Below are 18,474 nucleotides of genomic sequence, written 5' to 3' on the forward strand. Positions count from 1 at the left end.
ATAGTTTTCCGAAAATTTCTAAATCCAAAAACGAACTCCAAAGCATTTTTCTTCATTTTCTTCATTTTCTTCTTTCAACTCTCTCAACTTCCAGAGATAGTTTTTCGGCGGCACTAGCGCCATGGCTGGCTCCTGGAGAGCTCAAGGGTCTCTGATCGTACTGGCAATCGTTTTCTTCGGTAATGTTTTCTCCTTCCGATGCCTTAGATCTGGCTTATTATTGTTTCTTTAGTTGGTCAAGGTGTTTAGATCTGTGTGCTGTTTTATGAGATTGTAATTTTGAAGTCTTAAGCATGATTGCTTTTTTGCTGGACTGTAATGGCTGGTGTTTGTTATAGAGTTGTTGTGACAGATCAGGAGTGTTTTCTAGACATTTGTTGATTTTGTTGATTTTAAACGGAGAACGGTTGCTCTGTAAATCTTGATATTGTTTATTGGTGATGGATGTGGGATTCAAGGTGATCTAGAGTGACATTTGTTTGAATTCTTGTGTTAAAATTTGTTGCAAGTGTTTTTCCTATGTCTTGCATGTAGATGTAATGTCAGGATAATGAAGACTCGGAGTGTTGTGCATTAGCTTCTCTTAATAGGTTCACCCGCTAAAGCTTCGAAGAAGTACATGTTTTTGTATTGATACTTTTTTTTTTTGATCTGTGGAATGTATAAGCGAGGTTCATTGAATCATTGATTTGGAATTTTTTAGTTTGAATTGAAGAAAATATTTGGAAAGCATTTGATTTTATCGTTTTGGACGAATGCATGGGTCTATTGTTATTAACCTGGCTGAAATTTCAGGATGCTTGTCCGCAATTTCCATCGCGAAAGAGGAAGCGACTAAGTTGGGGACTGTCATTGGGATCGATTTGGGAACAACTTATTCTTGTGTTGGAGTCTACAAGAACGGTCATGTAGAAATTATAGCGAATGACCAAGGAAACCGTATCACTCCTTCTTGGGTCGCTTTCACTGATAGTGAAAGATTGATCGGTGAGGCTGCGAAGAATCAAGCAGCTGTCAACCCTGAAAGGACAGTCTTTGATGTCAAGAGACTTATTGGTAGAAAGTATGCAGCCATCTCTTGAGACTTGGGACAACTTTCACTGATTCAGAATCAACGATTTCAAGTTTTCTTATGAAAAATTTCTGTTTTTAAAACAGGTTTGATGATAAGGAAGTTCAGAAAGATATCAAGCTTTTTCCCTACAAGATTGTGAATAAGGATGGAAAGCCTTACATTCAAGTAAAGATCAAGGATGGTGAAACCAAGGTTTTCAGCCCTGAGGAAATCAGTGCTATGATTCTTACAAAGATGAAAGAAACAGCCGAAGCATTCCTTGGCAAGAAGATCAAGGACGCCGTCGTCACTGTTCCAGGTTAGTAAATAATATAATGCTTATCATTCTGAGATTCTCGATATTTGTTGTTTCTTGTTTGCTTACAGAGTTCTGTTATTTTATGTGTAGCTTACTTCAACGACGCCCAAAGGCAAGCAACCAAGGATGCCGGTATTATTGCTGGCCTCAACGTTGCTAGGATCATCAACGAGCCCACTGCGGCTGCCATTGCGTATGGTTTGGACAAGAAAGGCGGTGAAAAGAACATTCTTGTATTTGATCTTGGTGGTGGTACTTTTGATGTCAGTATCTTGACTATTGACAATGGTGTTTTTGAGGTTCTTGCCACAAACGGTGACACTCACTTGGGAGGTAAGAGTTTTGTTGGTTTAATGTTTGTATGGTTGTTGCTTTATAGACTTTTTTTTCAATACATTAATGGAATATTTTAACACCCTAGGTTATTTCTCTAAACAGTTCATACATTGCATTTTCTCGTACAATAAAGTTATAATCTATCATCATCCACTTATATGTACTCAAAATGTAAAGGGTTGTTCGTTAGGATCCGAGGTCTTCGTTCCTCATGCACGACAATTGGACTAGTGTAATCTCTGCCCCTACTAATTCTGCCCAAACAATTTGCTTGAAGTTGTTTTTTTTTTTATTTTTTATCAAAGTTCTCTGTTGATGAGTTGGGGTAGAAAGAAATATCGAAGGTTCTAAGAAATGTAGTAGAGTTATCAAGTTTCTAACACTGGTATCAAGCTATAGGATAGAAATTGATGGCATCTGATTTCACGTTATTAGACTTGACTTGATCATATGCGTACATTTCCTCAGGTGAGGACTTTGACCAGAGGATCATGGAATACTTCATTAAATTGATCAAGAAGAAGCACGGAAAGGACATCAGTAAGGACAACAGAGCTCTTGGAAAGCTCAGAAGGGAATGTGAGCGCGCCAAGAGGGCATTGAGTAGCCAGCACCAGGTCCGCGTTGAGATTGAATCCCTCTTCGATGGTACTGACTTCTCTGAGCCATTGACCAGGGCTCGATTTGAGGAGTTGAACAACGACTTGTTCAGAAAGACCATGGGACCAGTGAAGAAGGCAATGGAAGATGCTGGCTTAGAAAAGAGCCAAATCGATGAGATCGTTCTTGTTGGTGGTAGCACCAGGATTCCCAAAGTTCAACAGCTCCTCAAAGACTACTTTGACGGCAAGGAACCTAACAAGGGTGTGAACCCCGATGAGGCCGTTGCCTATGGTGCTGCTGTTCAGGGAAGCATCTTGAGTGGAGAGGGTGGTGAAGAAACTAAAGGTAGATTTTTTTTTTTTTTTTTTTTTTTTTTTTTTTTTTTTTAAATTTCTTGTTTTAACAACCTGGTATTCACTTACTCACAAATCTTTTCACTTACCATGCAGATATTCTTCTTCTTGACGTTGCCCCTCTTACTCTTGGAATTGAGACTGTTGGTGGAGTGATGACCAAATTGATCCCCAGAAACACTGTCATCCCAACCAAAAAATCTCAGGTCTTCACCACTTACCAGGATCAGCAGACCACCGTCTCCATTCAGGTATGCTTCGACAAAAAAAAAACGTAAACTTGAAATTGTATAGTCGTTCTACAATCTTCATATCATGTTCTTTTTTTGCTAAAATCCTCTTCTATTCAGGTCTTCGAAGGTGAGAGGAGTCTCACTAAGGACTGTAGGAACCTTGGGAAATTCGATCTAACTGGAATTCCTCCAGCACCAAGGTACGTCTCTTTCCCCTCACCCTTTATTCTGTCTCACCCGCAAATGTTTTCAGATGTTTAAACTTTGTTTTTGAACATTTAACATAACAGGGGTACCCCACAAATTGAGGTCACCTTTGAGGTTGATGCCAACGGTATCCTGAATGTTAAGGCCGAAGACAAGGGCACTGGAAAATCTGAGAAGATCACCATCACCAACGACAAGGGTCGTTTGAGCCAAGAGGAGATCGACCGGATGGTTCGTGAAGCCGAGGAGTTTGCTGAGGAGGACAAGAAGGTGAAGGAAAGAATTGACGCCCGCAACAGCCTGGAAACTTATGTCTACAACATGAAGAACCAGATCAACGACAAAGACAAACTTGCCGACAAGCTCGAGTCTGATGAGAAGGAGAAGATCGAGACTGCCGTTAAGGACGCTCTCGAATGGCTGGACGACAACCAGAGTGCCGAGAAGGAAGACTATGAGGAGAAGCTGAAGGAGGTGGAGGCCGTCTGCAACCCCATCATCACGGCTGTTTACCAAAGGTCTGGTGGTGCCCCAGGGGCTGGGGAGTCGGCGGAAGATGATGAGTCTCACGATGAGCTCTAAACAAATAACCGAGTAATTTTTATTTTGATCTTCTTTGGGGTTGAGAAATGAGAGGAAGTATAGGAGGGTGGTAGGAGGAGGCCATGGAAAACGTTGTAGTAAGTAATTCTTTAGATAGCTTCTTTTGCGATACATTTTGGATTTTATTATCACTTATGTTGAGAGTTTTCAATTAGTGCAACTTTAATAATTTCATCCTATTTCCCCACACTTGGCTTTTCCAATATCTAACTAAATTCTTCATTTTTAAATACTACTTTATTATTTATTATTAAAGAATAATTTTGGATTGACCTAAATAATTCCTACTATAATTTTATTAATCCCTAACAAAAAAAAAGAAAAAAGAATTTTTTTTTTTTTTTTTTTTTCTCATTCTGATTCTCTGAACAAATAAACAAGACATTATTATGACAAAAAAAAGTCCAATTCCTGTGGCATCCAATTTGACCCGAAAAAGACTGGAACTTCCTTGCTTATAAACTAAAGTCCAACATTGGGTTTCCCTGATCCTGCTGCTACGACCCCCATCCCACTTGGTTCCTTAATAGCAATACTGTCTCCATTCAACTCCTTCACAAGATTATCCATCTTTCGAAACTGATATGGCCACCTCGAGTTGTACAGAAATTGACGAAGATCATACCGATTGTCATCCGGGGAATAGCTCTGCAACGAGATTTTTGTAAGCTTCTAAAGAACGAGAAACATGAATTGTGTATCAATACAATTGAATATACTTACCTCAGCGTGATAAGATGGCGTTAGAACAACCATTTTGTGTCGATTCATTGAGTAGTACTTGAAGAAATGTTTCACTTTTTCGGCCACCTCCGACGGAGTTAACTTAGAACCCCAACGGTAGCAGAGATTCTGAAACAAGGACAAAGAGTTCCCAAAAATTATGAGATCGTCAAGTGAGTAAAAGCTAAAAGTGTCATTTCCATCGACATGGGACAAACCTTAAACATCGACACGGGACCGCAACGGAAAATTTTTCGCAGCCTTCCATAGACTGAGAGCTCCTCATATGTCATTCCCATGTCAACTTCATCCAACTGTTTACAAGTAAAATAGTACTACTTTAACAACAAGTACTGGCAACAACATATTCAATCTACCTATCTGCAACTATTTGTTAAAAACAGAAAAACACGTGCAACAAAACCGATGTTAAAATACATAACTAAACCGACCGTTTGTAAAGTTGGTCGAACAGTAATTTGGACCAACCTCACCAACAGTTTGATCGGTGACAAAACCGACCCGATTGATTTACACCCATAAGGGGAACCACAGGTTGCAAGAATAGATCCAAAAACATTAACATCAGGAACAATTTATAAAAATTTATAATCCATTTCTAGGATAAGAAATGCATCTGAAGAAAAATATGAGATGTGGAACAGTGGAAGAGATGAACCTGGCTGTAGTTGGAACGAATTGGCTCTAGCTCGGCTGTAGGAGGAGCTGCTTCGATATCTGCCAACGATGAGAAGCCAAGATGCGTGGCAGCCCATCTAAGAAAAGCTCGAAGATCCTGCTTACTGATGCTTCCAATTGGATTTAGATCTGCCGAACTGCAATCGTACTGTGTCGAGTCGAGAATCTAAACATGAGATACTCATAAAAAGAAACAATGCAGCTTAAATATCTCAAATAATATCAAACCTTCGTCAAGTAACCACGCAATCCTTCGTCGACGTTGGAGCTACCCAGAACAAGGTAGAATCCAGATTTACCATGTACCCAAGGTAAGAGCGATGCAAACATAAAAGCCAGAACCATCCTGATTCGAGCTTGAATATTCTGCAGGCCTAAATTTTCGACGTTAGATCCCCCATCTAACTGCAAAACAAGACGAGAATGACCTTAGCCACTCCTTGTGTGTGCAATACAATAAAATTTGAAGGAAAAGAAGCAAGTATTTTCACCTTATACCGTGGACGTTTTCCAGTAACTGTTTGGAACAAAGACAAAAGTGCAGAAACAATCCCGTCTATGGAAACATTAAGATGCCACGAACCAATCTCATCTGCTAGAACCTTTGCTCGTGTACGTGTTGCTTCAGAACTACAAGGAGCAAGCATGGTCAGTGAACGATACGCAATTTTGAACCATACCAAAAAGAACAAGTGCACAACCTACAGATTCATGCCATTCTACTCACCTATTTTCAGAACCCATAAATACAGTATAAAAGATTCGTTTGGCGAATTCTTTACTATCAGTCGGGAACTCTCCATCAGCATAACGTCCAATCCGTATTGCATCAGCTTTCACTTGTTCGTCTCCCTTTGCAATATCTGCAAGCCAATGAATGGAAACAACCAAGAGAATACAAGTGTGACGGGTATGTTAGAATTAGCAAAACGTTTATTCACCGATAGTCAATGACTTTATCGACAGTCACTCGTTCATTTTTCTCATCCTAACTTAACTGAAATTGAAAAATAGATATCTACGGCAACTCTACCAATACCCGTGCTAACAAAAACCAACCTTTTACGACAAGCTGGCACATGCAGCCCACTATGGCTGCAACAGATGAACTATCAGCTCCACCAGAAAGAGGAAGCAAAAATCCAGAAGCTCCGCTTCGTCTTAAATAGTCCCACAACCAGCAACCAGGTCCATAGGCTATTTCCTCTTCCGCGCAGTGATAGTTAATCTATAAATCATCAATTACATTACACTCGGGAAATATACGTTTTTGACATAATGAAATAAAATGCTACTGAATAAGTAGTAACTAACCTCAAGGGGACTTGAAAGAGAAATTTTGAGATTGAATGACTGACATAGACTGTATGGGGCTGCCACAGAAGGAACGGTCGTCTTATAGCTTGCTTGTTCTTGAAAGCTGCTTATAGATCCTCTAAGACTAGCAACCTGACAGGCAAACCAGCCTCTTCAAACTTAATGTTTAGCACAAAAGAAAGAAAGAAAGAAAAAGACTTTATTTGTTTTTAAGCAGGGGTAATTGAGCACCACTAATATGTCCATAGCCCACTCCCACATCGGTTGGAGAGGAGAACGAAACATTCCTCATAAGGGTGTGGAAACCTCTCCCTAGCAGACGCATTTTGAAATCGTGAGGTTGACGGCGGTATGTTAACGGGCCAAAGCGGACAATATCTACTAGTGGTAGGCTTGGGCTGTTACAAATGGTATTAGAGCCAAACATTGAACGGTGTGCCAACGAGGACGCTGGGCCCCCTAGAGGGGTGGATTGCGAGATCCCACATCAATTGGAGATGAGAGCGAAGTATTCCTTATAAGAATGTGGAAATCTCTCCATAGCAGACATGTTTTAAAACCATAAGGCTGACGGCAACACGTAAAAGGCTAAAACGAACAATATCTACTAGTGGTGGACTTGAGTTGTTACACTAACTTATTGAGTGTGTTACTAGGGATTCAAACCTGGGACTTTGAAGGGTATCTCAGACATCTACCACACCAGGACAAACAAGGCCAGTTTTGAGAAATAACACGAGTTCTAATCTATTGAGTGTTTTACTTGGGATTTGAACCGAGAACTTTGGAGGGTATCCCAGACATCTACCACACCACTAAAGCACCCCTAAAGAGTAGAAAACACCAATAATTTAAGTTCAACATGTGACCAAACAAATGATACTAATGAGTTATGTTAGAACTTCCCAATTGTGCCGGGAACAACTTCACGTTTCCCTTCCTTTTCTCTCCCCCATAAGTAGAACGAAAAGCAGGCAAGTATCTTGCATTAATCAATGTAAGATAAAGGTATCAAGTAAATCATCCCACGCTTCACATTGTTTTCATACCGCATCAAGATCTACACTAGCAACCACAACCTCGACATCCTTCAAGGAAAACTGCGACCCTTGAGCTACAAGCTCGCCGTTCATAACAACACAAGCACAACCATCTACAACAAAACATAACTTCAATAAATCCCTTGTCTCCCGCTACAAACTACAAATGTCAATATGGGTAATAAACAGTACACGCAATAGAGGTATACCATAATAAAGACGGCCACCGTCACAACCCTGGTGATTACTGTACATGTAAACTCCACCGCGGGTATGAGTAGCATCTATAAAAGCACGAAGACGAACATCAAGTTTTCTTAGTTGGTGATGACTTCCACTAGCATTCATGAATACTTCAACCCCATTCAAAGCAAGTTCAGCATGCGGTGGAATAGGTGTAAAAAGTTCTTCACAAACTTCAGCAGCAACAGTTCTAACAAGAAGGAACACACTAGGCATCAGCTCATAAATCAAAAGTTACATATGCATATGAATTTCGGATCGAAAAAAGAACAAGAACAAATAAAACCAGTAATTTTTGCACTCACGTGTCTAGAAACTGAATATATCCATAGCCAAAAGGCACAGATGTTTGTGACAGAGCCTCAGAGATATCTCTAGGCAGCTGAAAATCCACAAGCTTGTCCTTTAGCTTCCATGCTGTGAACCACCGTAGCTCCCTGTAATTCCCATCATTTGCAAGCCACATTTTTGGACGTATCATAATAATTTTCCTATTGAAACAGAGCACTTGACAATTGTAACGCTCGGAGTCCTTGATAACAGGCATGCCAATGCTGCACAATATCCCATCAGTCAAAGGACCCGAAAGTATATCCTTCAAGCATTCCCATCTGCAAAAGTATCCAAAAACGAAGAAATTTGAGCACCCCAGAAACTTGAAGCCAGTAAATGTTGAGAATTGTTGGGAGAGGAGTCCCACATCGGCTAATTAAGGGGTTGATCATGAGTTTATAAGCTAAGGAATACATCTGGTATCCAAAATCATCCGAGTTTATGAATACGTCTATTGAAACAGTAATCCACAACCAATTGTAGCTATTTTCGCATAGAACAATCAAATTGGGATATAACAAGCAGAAAACTTACGCATGCATGACAGTGTCGAGCTCCAAGAAATGGTCTTCACAGCCATATCCAGTAATCTCGAGTTCAGGGCCAAGTCTGATGACAGCGCCAGCACGTTTAGCCTCGTCAATAGACTCTTTGATGTTCTTCACATTACAATCAAAATCCATGGCCCATTGATTCAAATTACACGTTGCTACTTTCAACAGCCTCATATTTATCGATTCCTCAGCCTTCCCACCTTACAATTGTTCAAACCAAAATCAAGTATCAATGAACCCATTCGAATCAATACCAGAAAAGAAATAAAGGGTAAAAGGAGAAAAACAAGAAATTGAGGGCTTGTGTGGACTGACCTACGCTACTCCAGCGAAAATTCAGAGAGGTTTGCAGAGCCGACCTTGACGAAGGGAGCAGATGAGTGGAGGGGTTGTTCTTTGTTCTTGTTCTCGTGTTTGGTCCTTTTTTATGCCTCCAGAAATTCTCCTGGGCCGCATTCCGCGGGGCTGGCTTTTTGGCATCTTGTTAGATGGTACCTTCAAATTGGAAGCGGAAGTTCCACTCGGTAGCCGGTAGCAGGTAGCCCGACGGGTCACATGGTCCTCGAGCCTGAGCCAGGTTCGGAGTTTGGGTTTGACATGTCTCAACTGATTTGCATAAAAACCGTGATACTTCAAAAAAGAAAATGTCTGAAAATATAATGAAATTTAATTTAATTTTCTACCTTAAATCTTAGATTTTTAACTTTATTTTCGGTAAATCTTAATAATTATATTCAAATAAATAATTTTAATCAAATTATATAAATATTTAATCTGATTTATATTTTAAAAATTAAATATTATATACGGAAGAATAAATTATATTGAATGAGATATATTACCGTTAAAATAATTTATTAATCTAAAGATAAAAAGAATTAAAAAAAAGGATTTATGGATAAGATAATTATTGAATAGAATACTTAATTGATTTTTATTAATTGTAGTTTATTATATAATTAATGAGGATTTTTCCCTCTACAATTTGAACATGTCTTCTGGTTTTGGGTTGAACAAATTAAAATCAATCCATAAGGCTTAGAACTTGGAAGTGGAGGGAAGAAGATGAAGGGAAGTATATATTCTTTTGCTATTTGTGGCGGGAAAATGTCGTAAGAGACCCGAACCCATTTCCATTCACTATCCCTCTCGCTATCATTCCTCCGATACTCTCTCCTCTTCCTAAGGGGGAAAAAGCCTCTCTCTCAATCGACTCTTCTTGTGTTGTGCTTCAATTTCAACGCTTTCCGGTGCCGGAGGGGTCTTTCAGCGGCAAATAAGGTACTTTTTTTTCTCTTTAATTTCGTGGGATCGCACCCGTTTGTTCTAGGGCATCACCATCGCTGTTATCGCGAATTTTCATTTTGGGGTTTTGAGTCTGACTTCTGTTTTTGGGTTGTTTGATCTTCCGATTTGGGTCCTCAGAACTAGCTTCGATTATCGGAAGTGGAGTGTTGTTGAAGGTTATTGCAGAGTTCGATATCAAATGGCGGAAGTTTTTGATGACGAAACCGAACAGACGATTTCTATTCAAGAGTATCTGAAGGAAGTTGAGGAACAGGAGCTGGTAACTCACTCTCTCCCACTCTTCGAGTAAAGATGTCTGATGTTTGGTTGGTTTTCCTAAAATTTGCGATGTAATGGCCTGGAAACGTACTGGGTTTTCTATAATTAGGGTTCATGGCGTGTTCATATCTTCAAACCTTAATCTATTTCTTATAATCGATTGGGGCGTCCTATTTATTGTTAGTTTATCACCTGTCGCGACATTTTGTTTGTGCTCCAGTGTGAGTTGGAAGATAGTACCTGTAATCTATACTGTTCTAAAGTATGCATTTAACGAAGGTTATTCTGGCTTTCCACAAGAATGTGATACAACTTTAATGCTTTCTTTCTTGTTTCTGTATATCCTTTTTGAGTGCTTGGTATCTGATTATTGTTATCATTATGTTATATAATCAAGGAAGCAGATTTGGTTTTGGGAGGTGACGAAGGAAAGGAATGTACTTACAGCAAGGGTTATTTGAAGAGACAAGCCATTTTCTCATGTCTAACTTGTACCCCTGATGGAAATGCCGGAGTTTGCACAGCATGTAGCTTGTCCTGTCACGATGGACACGAGGTATACATGTTATGAAAAACAACTCTGTGTAGCATATGCAGTGATTTAAGTTCTTTTGTCCAGTGTATAGTGCCAAGCTATAGGCTTGTTGTTCTGTGGAAGCATTTAGTGGTTCCTTATGTTGTATATCTATGTAACAGCCTAAATCCACCGCTAATAGATATTGTCCGCTTTGGTCCATTACGTATCTCCGTCAGCCTCACGGTTTTAAAACGTGTCTATTAGGAAGAGGCTTCTACTCCCTTGTAAGGAATGTTTCATTTCCCTTTCCAACCGATGTGGGATCTCACAATCTAGGTCCATTGATTCATGAACATATCATTTCGATTATTGATGGTTGGTATTCCCAAGTTGCATAAATGATTTATATCAATTGTTTTGACTTCATTTCAATTACGTTGAACTTTCCAAGTACTTTGCTTCCTAACCCCCTCGTCTTATTATGGTCGTCGTTCTATTGGGCAAGATTGTGGAATTATGGACGAAAAGGAACTTCAGGTGCGACTGTGGAAATTCAAAATTTGGAGATTTCATTTGCAAGCTGTTCTCAAACAAAGATGTAGAAAATGCCAACAATTCGTATAACCATAACTTTAAAGGCTCATATTGCATATGCAATCGTCCTTATCCTGATCCAGATGTTGAAGAGCAGGTGGAGATGATTCAGTGCTGTATGTGTGAGGATTGGTTCCACGAGGAACATCTGGGTCTCAGTTCCATAGATGAGGTGTGTTAGCTTAAAATCCTTTCATGGAATTACAATCACTGACTAAATTCTTATCCTTATAAGAAAATTACTTTGCCTTTATGTCTATGATGTTAGAATTTTCTTACTGTGGATTTAAGCATCACATGCATTTGTTTCTTCTGCAGATTCCGAGAGATGAAGACGGGGAGCCCCTGTACGAGGACTTCATATGCTCGGCATGTTCTGCAGTTTGTTCTTTTCTGAGTCAATACCCTTCTTCTATTTGGGCTGTGGGAAGGCCCTCTGATATCTCCTTGGACGTTACCAAGAAAAATGATGCTCCAGAACCCATACTTTCACATAGTACATCTGTAAAGCGCGATGATGATGCCAATGCTCACGATTCTGCCAATGTCGACCTTACAGTAGCTCCTGATAAATCTGCTGACAAAAACAGCTTGCTTAGTGAACCTACTACTGAGAATGATCGTGGTTCCAACGAATCTATTAAAGATAACGATCAAACTGTTAGTTGTGTGCTTGGCGCTTCTCAGTCATCTGCTTCTACAGCCGTTCAAAACAAGCCAATGTTTCTTTCAAAGAACTGGAGGGGTGCCTTGTGCAGATGTGAAAAATGCGTCGATAATTTTAAGCGGATGAATATTAGTTTCCTGCTAGATGAAGAGGACTCCATTGCTGAATATGAGAAAATAGCAAAGCAGAAGAGGGAAGAGAAGTTACAGCAACAAGAGGGTGCTGAGTTGAAGTTGTTTGATAACCTTGGCCATGTAGAGAAAATTGAGATTCTGAATGGCATTGCAGATATGAAGGATGAGATTCATACATTCCTGGTATTTATTCAGTTTCAATATTTCCCTTGTTTTTGTGTCTATAATGATGAATAAATGTCAATGAATATATGTTTTCTTCTTTTCAGGAATCGTTCGACTCGTCAAAGCCTATCACATCCGCAGATATCCACCAGGTTTTCGAGAATCTAGCTAAAAAGAGGCGTCGTACGGAATGAAGTGTTCTGAGGAACCTCAGTAGATTTGAGCATCTATGGTCTTAGGATTTCTCAAGTAGGCTGTCCTGACTAAATATACTCTTGGGCTGCTGTCTTTTTTTTTCAGAATACTGTCGTGTAAAACTGTTAACTATGGGACTTAATTCTCCTTGAGAACTAGATTATGCTTTCTGAAATGACTTGTTTTGGAAACCATGTTAGGCTTACCGGAGGTGCTAAGCTGTAAATTCAACTTAGTTTCAGACCCTGTTTCTAATTTATGCTACACCTGGCCCTGATGGATTGTGTTGCTCACTCTGTACATTTGATCCCTTTTCCTCGTTAAATGTTCTTTTAGCATCTGCAATTAACTTGTTCTTCAACTATTTTCATATAAGATTCTTTTGGCTCTACGCTCAAGATTTTGATGTGGATAGTTGCCATTAGGTTCCAATCCATAGCTATTGACTGCAAATAACTGATAAGTATTGACATGGAATTATACAGATTGTTGGATTAGTTCAATTTAACGAGGATTCATTTAAGGAATGTTCACAAGATGTGCAGGGAGGAAGATGGCTTCTCTATGACTTAGTCTTCACCCTCAAATTACCCTCCAACACTACCAAATTTCCTGTTAAATTTTGTGGACATGAGGTGAGAATTCCCTGTGTAAGTCATGGTTTAAATTCCCAGAAGAAGATCTCAATTTAAGGAAGAACGTTTTTTATTTTTTATTTTATTTTAAGGGTTAGGTGGGTCCCACTTTCTTTATTTTTAAGTATTTAAATGATTTTGTTGCTTAGAATTGGTATGAAAAACTAGATACTGCTCAAGTGTGTGGACGCATGCAAAGTGCTTTAAGATGATAGCACTTGCATACTTGAGGGCTTGATGGCAATATAAGAATTTCACTGATATCCAAGACATTGTTGAAGAATTATTCTAAAAGTTAAACCCATCATACTAATAATACCATATAATTCAGATGCTTCAAACCACAGCTGCTTAATCAACAAGAACATGATTCCCCAGGGCTTCCAATTTATTTCAATTACTTGATAATGAGACAGGACAAAGAGAAGAAAAGGAAATATTCCATCCTGCATTCAGAAATCGACCGAGCTAATTACTAAATCTGCATTCTTCTTAGACTTCATTATGAGCTCGGCATTGGGTCGGTCATTGTACTCTATCTGTTGCGTGAATGTAATAAGTTAGAGAAATGCTATCACGGAGCTAATCAGAGAACGAAAACATGTGCTCTATCTGTTAAATGCTAAGAATAAGGAAGAACTTACACGCCATTTGGCAACGTCCGGAGCTTTTCCTGTAATTGATCGTGCAGGAAAGAGTAGTATAGGTTGTTAGTCTACAGATTTAGTTGTTTCTTTAACAAATGTTGCATTGACCATCTCCAAAACATTTTAATTGAAAAGGGGGAAAAAAAAAAGTCCAGCCAACCACCATACCCGTCGAAATATGTCTTTTGAGAACTCGTTCCATTGATTTGTCGATATCTATCTCTATGAACCTGAACAATCAATACCATTAGATTAATTACAAATTACAAGGAAAAAGAGATTCTTATTGCAAAGGAAACATTTTCTATCACATTCTTTGTTTACAAGCTTACAGTTCTCGCTGGCAAGCTAAGTGAGTGCTTGGAATCTTAGAAAATAGAACAGTTCGGGAGAGATGGACGCCAAAACAAGTACAATGATTGAACTTTTAAATCATTGTCCTAGAATCTTTTAAATCCTCCAATGATTAGATCATAACGAGAAGAAAAGTACATTTCATCACCAAATGACAAGTTGGTATAAAATTTAACCATCTCACTTGAACACAATTTTGTTACCATCTAGTAGAAGCCTAGATGTAATGTAAACTTACCATTTTTCATCGAACATTGATGAGATCTCTTTCCAAACCCCATCGTCCAGTAGTAAATAATTTCCTTCTACTATAACGACTTTATGCCTGCAGGTGAAAGAATATAATTATATAACATACTTAGTAATATCATGGAAATAGAACCATTTTCAGATCCAGATTGTTGGGGGGGGGGGGGGGGGGGGGCGGAACTGAATCCAAAAATTAAAGATGGATTGACTTTCCAATCAAAATGCTGTCAGTATAGCAAAAGAAGGATATAAGCAGAAAACCCCATGAATTTTTTTGAAAATCTTATCACATGATTTTACAGAAATCAGGCAGATCAAAACTTGATATGCTAAACTTCAGGCAGCCAATTGATACAACTTTTCAACCTAGTTCAAAGATTAGTTGAGATTGGTATCAGCTTTCCACCTTAGATTGAATCCATTAATGCCTTCTTAAATTTTAATTGCCGTACAATAGTTTATGTTTGCCAGACAGAGGTACCCAAAGAATTTCCATTAGTTATAATCATGTCAGCAAGGGAAACGTTCGTAGTCGGCCAAATTATTTGCAACGATTGACTAATACAACAGTATAGCAAAAGAAAAAGAAAAAACCACTTACTGATGGCTCACGAAGATATCATCCTCAACTGGATCACCGACACCATGATCGAATGATGGTGCATATACTGATCCCTGGAAAAGCCATCATTTCAAACTGAACAGAAAGAAAGAACACGACGAAGATATCTTACTAAAGCATGGATGCTCAAATAGAGAAATGATGCCTTTCTTCCTAAGTAACTAAATTACCTGACTTCTTAGTGTCTTGAGGCATGCGAGTAGCTGCTGAGGATTGAATGTCCAAGGAGCTGATTCATCAATTAGAAATCAACCCCGTCTGGTGCTTGCAAGGTATAAAATCAACAATTAATTTAACTTAGATCTCACCTCCCCGTCTTGCATGCGCTTCTTCTGGATTCTATTGAGATGAGGACACAGCTTACAGTTAGGAGTAAGTAAAGCAACATACATCACAGAAAAGATTTACAGGTGGATTTAGCAGTTAATGATTTTGAGCTCAAAGCCAGGAGGGCATGACATCGACAAGAGCATGTACGTAGCATCTTGAATTAAAGACGGCGATAACATCATAATAATACATGACAAACTTATTAAAAAGATTAGATCAAAAGTTCGCCCATCAGATGGTAATAATAACTATGCATGTCATTTGTAGTTCACGCACTGGAATCATAAAATACTCGATGAAATAGTGCCATGATAAACCTATGACAAGATTAAGGGGGGAAAAGTGCTGTAGTATGCCAAATCTCTACTCAGATCATGTACCCGAAAAGATCATAGGTAGAAACGTTGATTGAAAATGGTTAAGCATGGCTGGAATACTACCGGCCAAAAACAAGACTTCAGCAATGTATCAAAGAAATTAAACTGTATACAAAACAATTAAATCCCCACATGTAATTTCTAATCCTATAAGTTTGATGGTTCTATATGATGTACCACAAAAGAAGCAGTGTAAACTCCGTGAAATCAACATATAAAAACTCACCTCCATTGCATCAAGCTCAGAACGATAAAGATGGAAACCATCCATAGGGAGAACTGCAGCAACATCAGCAGACTTTACTTGAGAATCCATTGAAGAAGCTTTCTGAGGCCATAATTTATTTAATCGCCGCACCACTTCAGATGCTACAGTTGTTTTCCCAGCACCAGGAGGACCAGCCAAACCTATAATATATCTGCATGATCAGTTAAGTACAAAAAAAAAATGTGAATACTAGGTGGGAATGGCACAAGCATTAAATATAAAAATTGAAAAAGGGGAAAGAAGAGGTTATTAGGAATTCTGAAATTTATCAGAAAATAAGCTGTCTTATCCACCGCACTCCCTTTAATATAAATGGATGTGTCCTTTTTTTTTTTTTTTTTCTCTCTCTCTCTCTTCTTTCTAAGTACAATAAAGCATTTTCAATTATGTCTCACACAATATAACATCGGTTGCCATTATTGCTATCTGACAATACCTCCAGAGTCATTCATGTTTGAGTACAGAGGTTACATCAAATTTGAAGCTTTATAATCCTCACTTAAAAGTGATCGACCTATTCAATACATTAAATTTGTAAGACTCGTATATACTTGTATGCACATCTCTAATTTTTGACTGAAATATGGAATTATATGTGTTTTTACATAGAATGATGGGATTTGGTGCTATTTTAATCTTCTTGGGGTGGTCAAGGGGCAATAGAAACAAGTGGTATATTTTAGTCAAAAGATTAAAAAAAAAAAAACACACACACACACACACACAAATGTGGCATTGGAGATTCAAGGTAATCAGAATCAAAAAAGGCACCATGCTGCGCTTATCGTTGAAATTCTACAGAGATGGTTTTTTCTGTCTATTAAATACAATAACTCTGGTCGGGGTTATAAGATTTTAATGTTGCTGATGCGGCAAAAAATTATCAATACCAAGTGGATAATAATATGTTGTAATATTTTTTCAAAAATCGTATTTATTATCTGGTGTACTACCTGAACCCCCTCATTTTAAAGTTTTGAAAGGTGCAACTTACTTAAGATCAGGATCTGAAGCTGCTGCTGCTGCTGTTGGAAGAAGACGTTTAGCTAAATCATCATATATGTCATCTATACACCTTGAGAGATAATAGAAAGGAACGTCAAAATGAACACAAGAAAAGTAGAAATAGAAAGATGATTAGTTACTTATATGGATAAAGAAAAAAAAAACGTTATAACAATGTTTAAAATGCAGCAATGCTTCTTTTAAATCATGTGTATGCAGCTTTAAAGCATTTAGATGATAAAATGGCTGTTAAATCCAATCACACTAATTTTTCCCATTGATCAGTTTTATGAATGATGGAAATGCAAGGATGCTCCAGCACACTAATTTGTAAGACCAAATTCCAAGAAACGTCCTCCAGCGGCCAAATATTAAGAAATCGAAATGAAGCTTTGTGATTAATTAGACTTGACATTTGATCTTTGAATATAGTTTTTATTGAAGTCCTATTTTTCTTTCACAAATTTCAAACCATGGAAATCAGTTGAAATACAAATATGGCAATTGAACACGGTTTGTTAGCGTACCTGCCCTCGACAACAGAAAATTCTCTCCTCTGACTGCACGTAAACTGGAAAAGGGAAAGATTCAACAGTGACATTTCGCATACAAAAAGAATCGAAAGTAATTATTGAGACTGCGGAGAGAAAGAAAGGTAATGGTAATCTACCGTCGCACACTTATTCTTCCTACAGAAATCCTTTGTCTGACCTAAGAGCAGTGGTCGATATTTATAGGCTGAATTGAATGACAGAAAGTTATGAGCTCTTGGTACAAATTTTTCCTTTCTGAAACACACAAATTCTGCAGATAAATTTATTCCTGAAATGAAAATACAACAAGACGTTTCAGTTGACTAACTATTGAGAATAATGATGAACAATAGTATTTTCCCGCGAGAAAAATAAAATCAATCACCAGAAAAGCCACATTAAAAAACCACATCTGCTGAATCTTTTACGAAGTTGCATATTTACATCAACAATCGATTAAAGGATTAAAAAACCACATCTGCTCAATTCATGAGTGCAAATTGATGAAAGAATCGCCAATCGATAGCAAATTAGGTTTTCAAATATGCAATTAAGTTATGAATTTGAGGCAATTCTCATCAAGTGTATTATCGATGAAAAAGAAGAACAGAGATGCATTATCTTTAGAAGAAAAAGGATTCAGACCTTTTGAAGCAGCTGGAGAAAGGGAAGCTTCCATGGCGGGATTAGGAAGAAGAGGAGAATGCCAAGTGCATGAAAATGTTCAAATCGAAATCAAAAACTTCCTGGGAACTTATTAGTCCGAGAGAGATTAGAATAAACAAAGCCCTGAAACCGACGCCATAATTCACTGCCTGTCGCCGAATCCCGTTCTGATCGAAAACAGTTCAGAAAGACGGGTTGGTTCAACCAAACCCTGAGCGTTCGAACCGGTTATCACCGGTCGATGAAAACGAGACGTCCCACGTGTCAATCGAATGAAAATTGCATGATCTGGCAACCAATGGGTCTGGACTTTGAATGGGCCTCATTTTGGGC

The 18,474-nt window shown here is 38.5% G+C and overlaps 4 protein-coding genes across 4 annotated transcripts; 2 read left to right on the plus strand and 2 right to left on the minus strand.

Annotated features, from left to right (window-relative positions):
* LOC111795968 (endoplasmic reticulum chaperone BiP) lies at window positions 1-3,897 on the plus strand. Its single transcript, XM_023678627.2, has 8 exons — window positions 1-179; window positions 796-1,063; window positions 1,159-1,373; window positions 1,464-1,706; window positions 2,178-2,657; window positions 2,762-2,916; window positions 3,016-3,098; window positions 3,189-3,897. Exons 1-8 carry the CDS (start codon window positions 122-124, stop codon window positions 3,685-3,687), a joined length of 2,001 nt encoding a protein of 666 aa, XP_023534395.2. The 5' UTR covers window positions 1-121; the 3' UTR covers window positions 3,688-3,897.
* A 79-nt stretch (window positions 3,898-3,976) lies between these two features.
* Window positions 3,977-9,191, minus strand: LOC111795963 (glutamine-dependent NAD(+) synthetase). Its single transcript, XM_023678619.2, has 14 exons — window positions 8,933-9,191; window positions 8,598-8,817; window positions 8,036-8,341; window positions 7,697-7,920; window positions 7,497-7,600; window positions 6,445-6,579; window positions 6,190-6,358; window positions 5,858-5,993; window positions 5,622-5,760; window positions 5,359-5,535; window positions 5,111-5,278; window positions 4,650-4,745; window positions 4,432-4,560; window positions 3,977-4,356 (listed from the first exon to the last, which is right to left on the minus strand). Exons 2-14 carry the CDS (start codon window positions 8,789-8,791, stop codon window positions 4,171-4,173), a joined length of 2,163 nt encoding a protein of 720 aa, XP_023534387.1. The 5' UTR covers window positions 8,792-8,817; window positions 8,933-9,191; the 3' UTR covers window positions 3,977-4,170.
* Window positions 9,192-9,624: 433 nt separating this feature from the next.
* Window positions 9,625-12,748, plus strand: LOC111795991 (uncharacterized). The gene is made up of 6 exons (XM_023678663.2): window positions 9,625-9,898; window positions 10,043-10,184; window positions 10,581-10,739; window positions 11,206-11,466; window positions 11,613-12,278; window positions 12,365-12,748. The coding sequence occupies exons 2-6, from the start codon at window positions 10,104-10,106 to the stop codon at window positions 12,452-12,454; spliced, it is 1,257 nt and encodes a 418-aa protein (XP_023534431.1). The 5' UTR covers window positions 9,625-9,898; window positions 10,043-10,103; the 3' UTR covers window positions 12,455-12,748.
* Window positions 12,749-13,324: 576 nt separating this feature from the next.
* LOC111796016 (P-loop containing nucleoside triphosphate hydrolases superfamily protein) lies at window positions 13,325-18,321 on the minus strand. The gene is made up of 12 exons (XM_023678697.2): window positions 18,121-18,321; window positions 17,613-17,764; window positions 17,470-17,513; window positions 16,932-17,012; window positions 15,896-16,088; window positions 15,271-15,301; window positions 15,133-15,191; window positions 14,942-15,015; window positions 14,330-14,416; window positions 13,906-13,967; window positions 13,735-13,763; window positions 13,325-13,629 (listed from the first exon to the last, which is right to left on the minus strand). The coding sequence occupies exons 1-12, from the start codon at window positions 18,152-18,154 to the stop codon at window positions 13,543-13,545; spliced, it is 933 nt and encodes a 310-aa protein (XP_023534465.2). The 5' UTR covers window positions 18,155-18,321; the 3' UTR covers window positions 13,325-13,542.
* Window positions 18,322-18,474: the final 153 nt, after the last annotated feature.

This window comes from Cucurbita pepo, chromosome 5, assembly GCF_057944985.1.
Source record: "Cucurbita pepo subsp. pepo isolate OVF chromosome 5, ASM5794498v1, whole genome shotgun sequence".
NCBI lineage: Eukaryota > Viridiplantae > Streptophyta > Magnoliopsida > Cucurbitales > Cucurbitaceae > Cucurbita > Cucurbita pepo.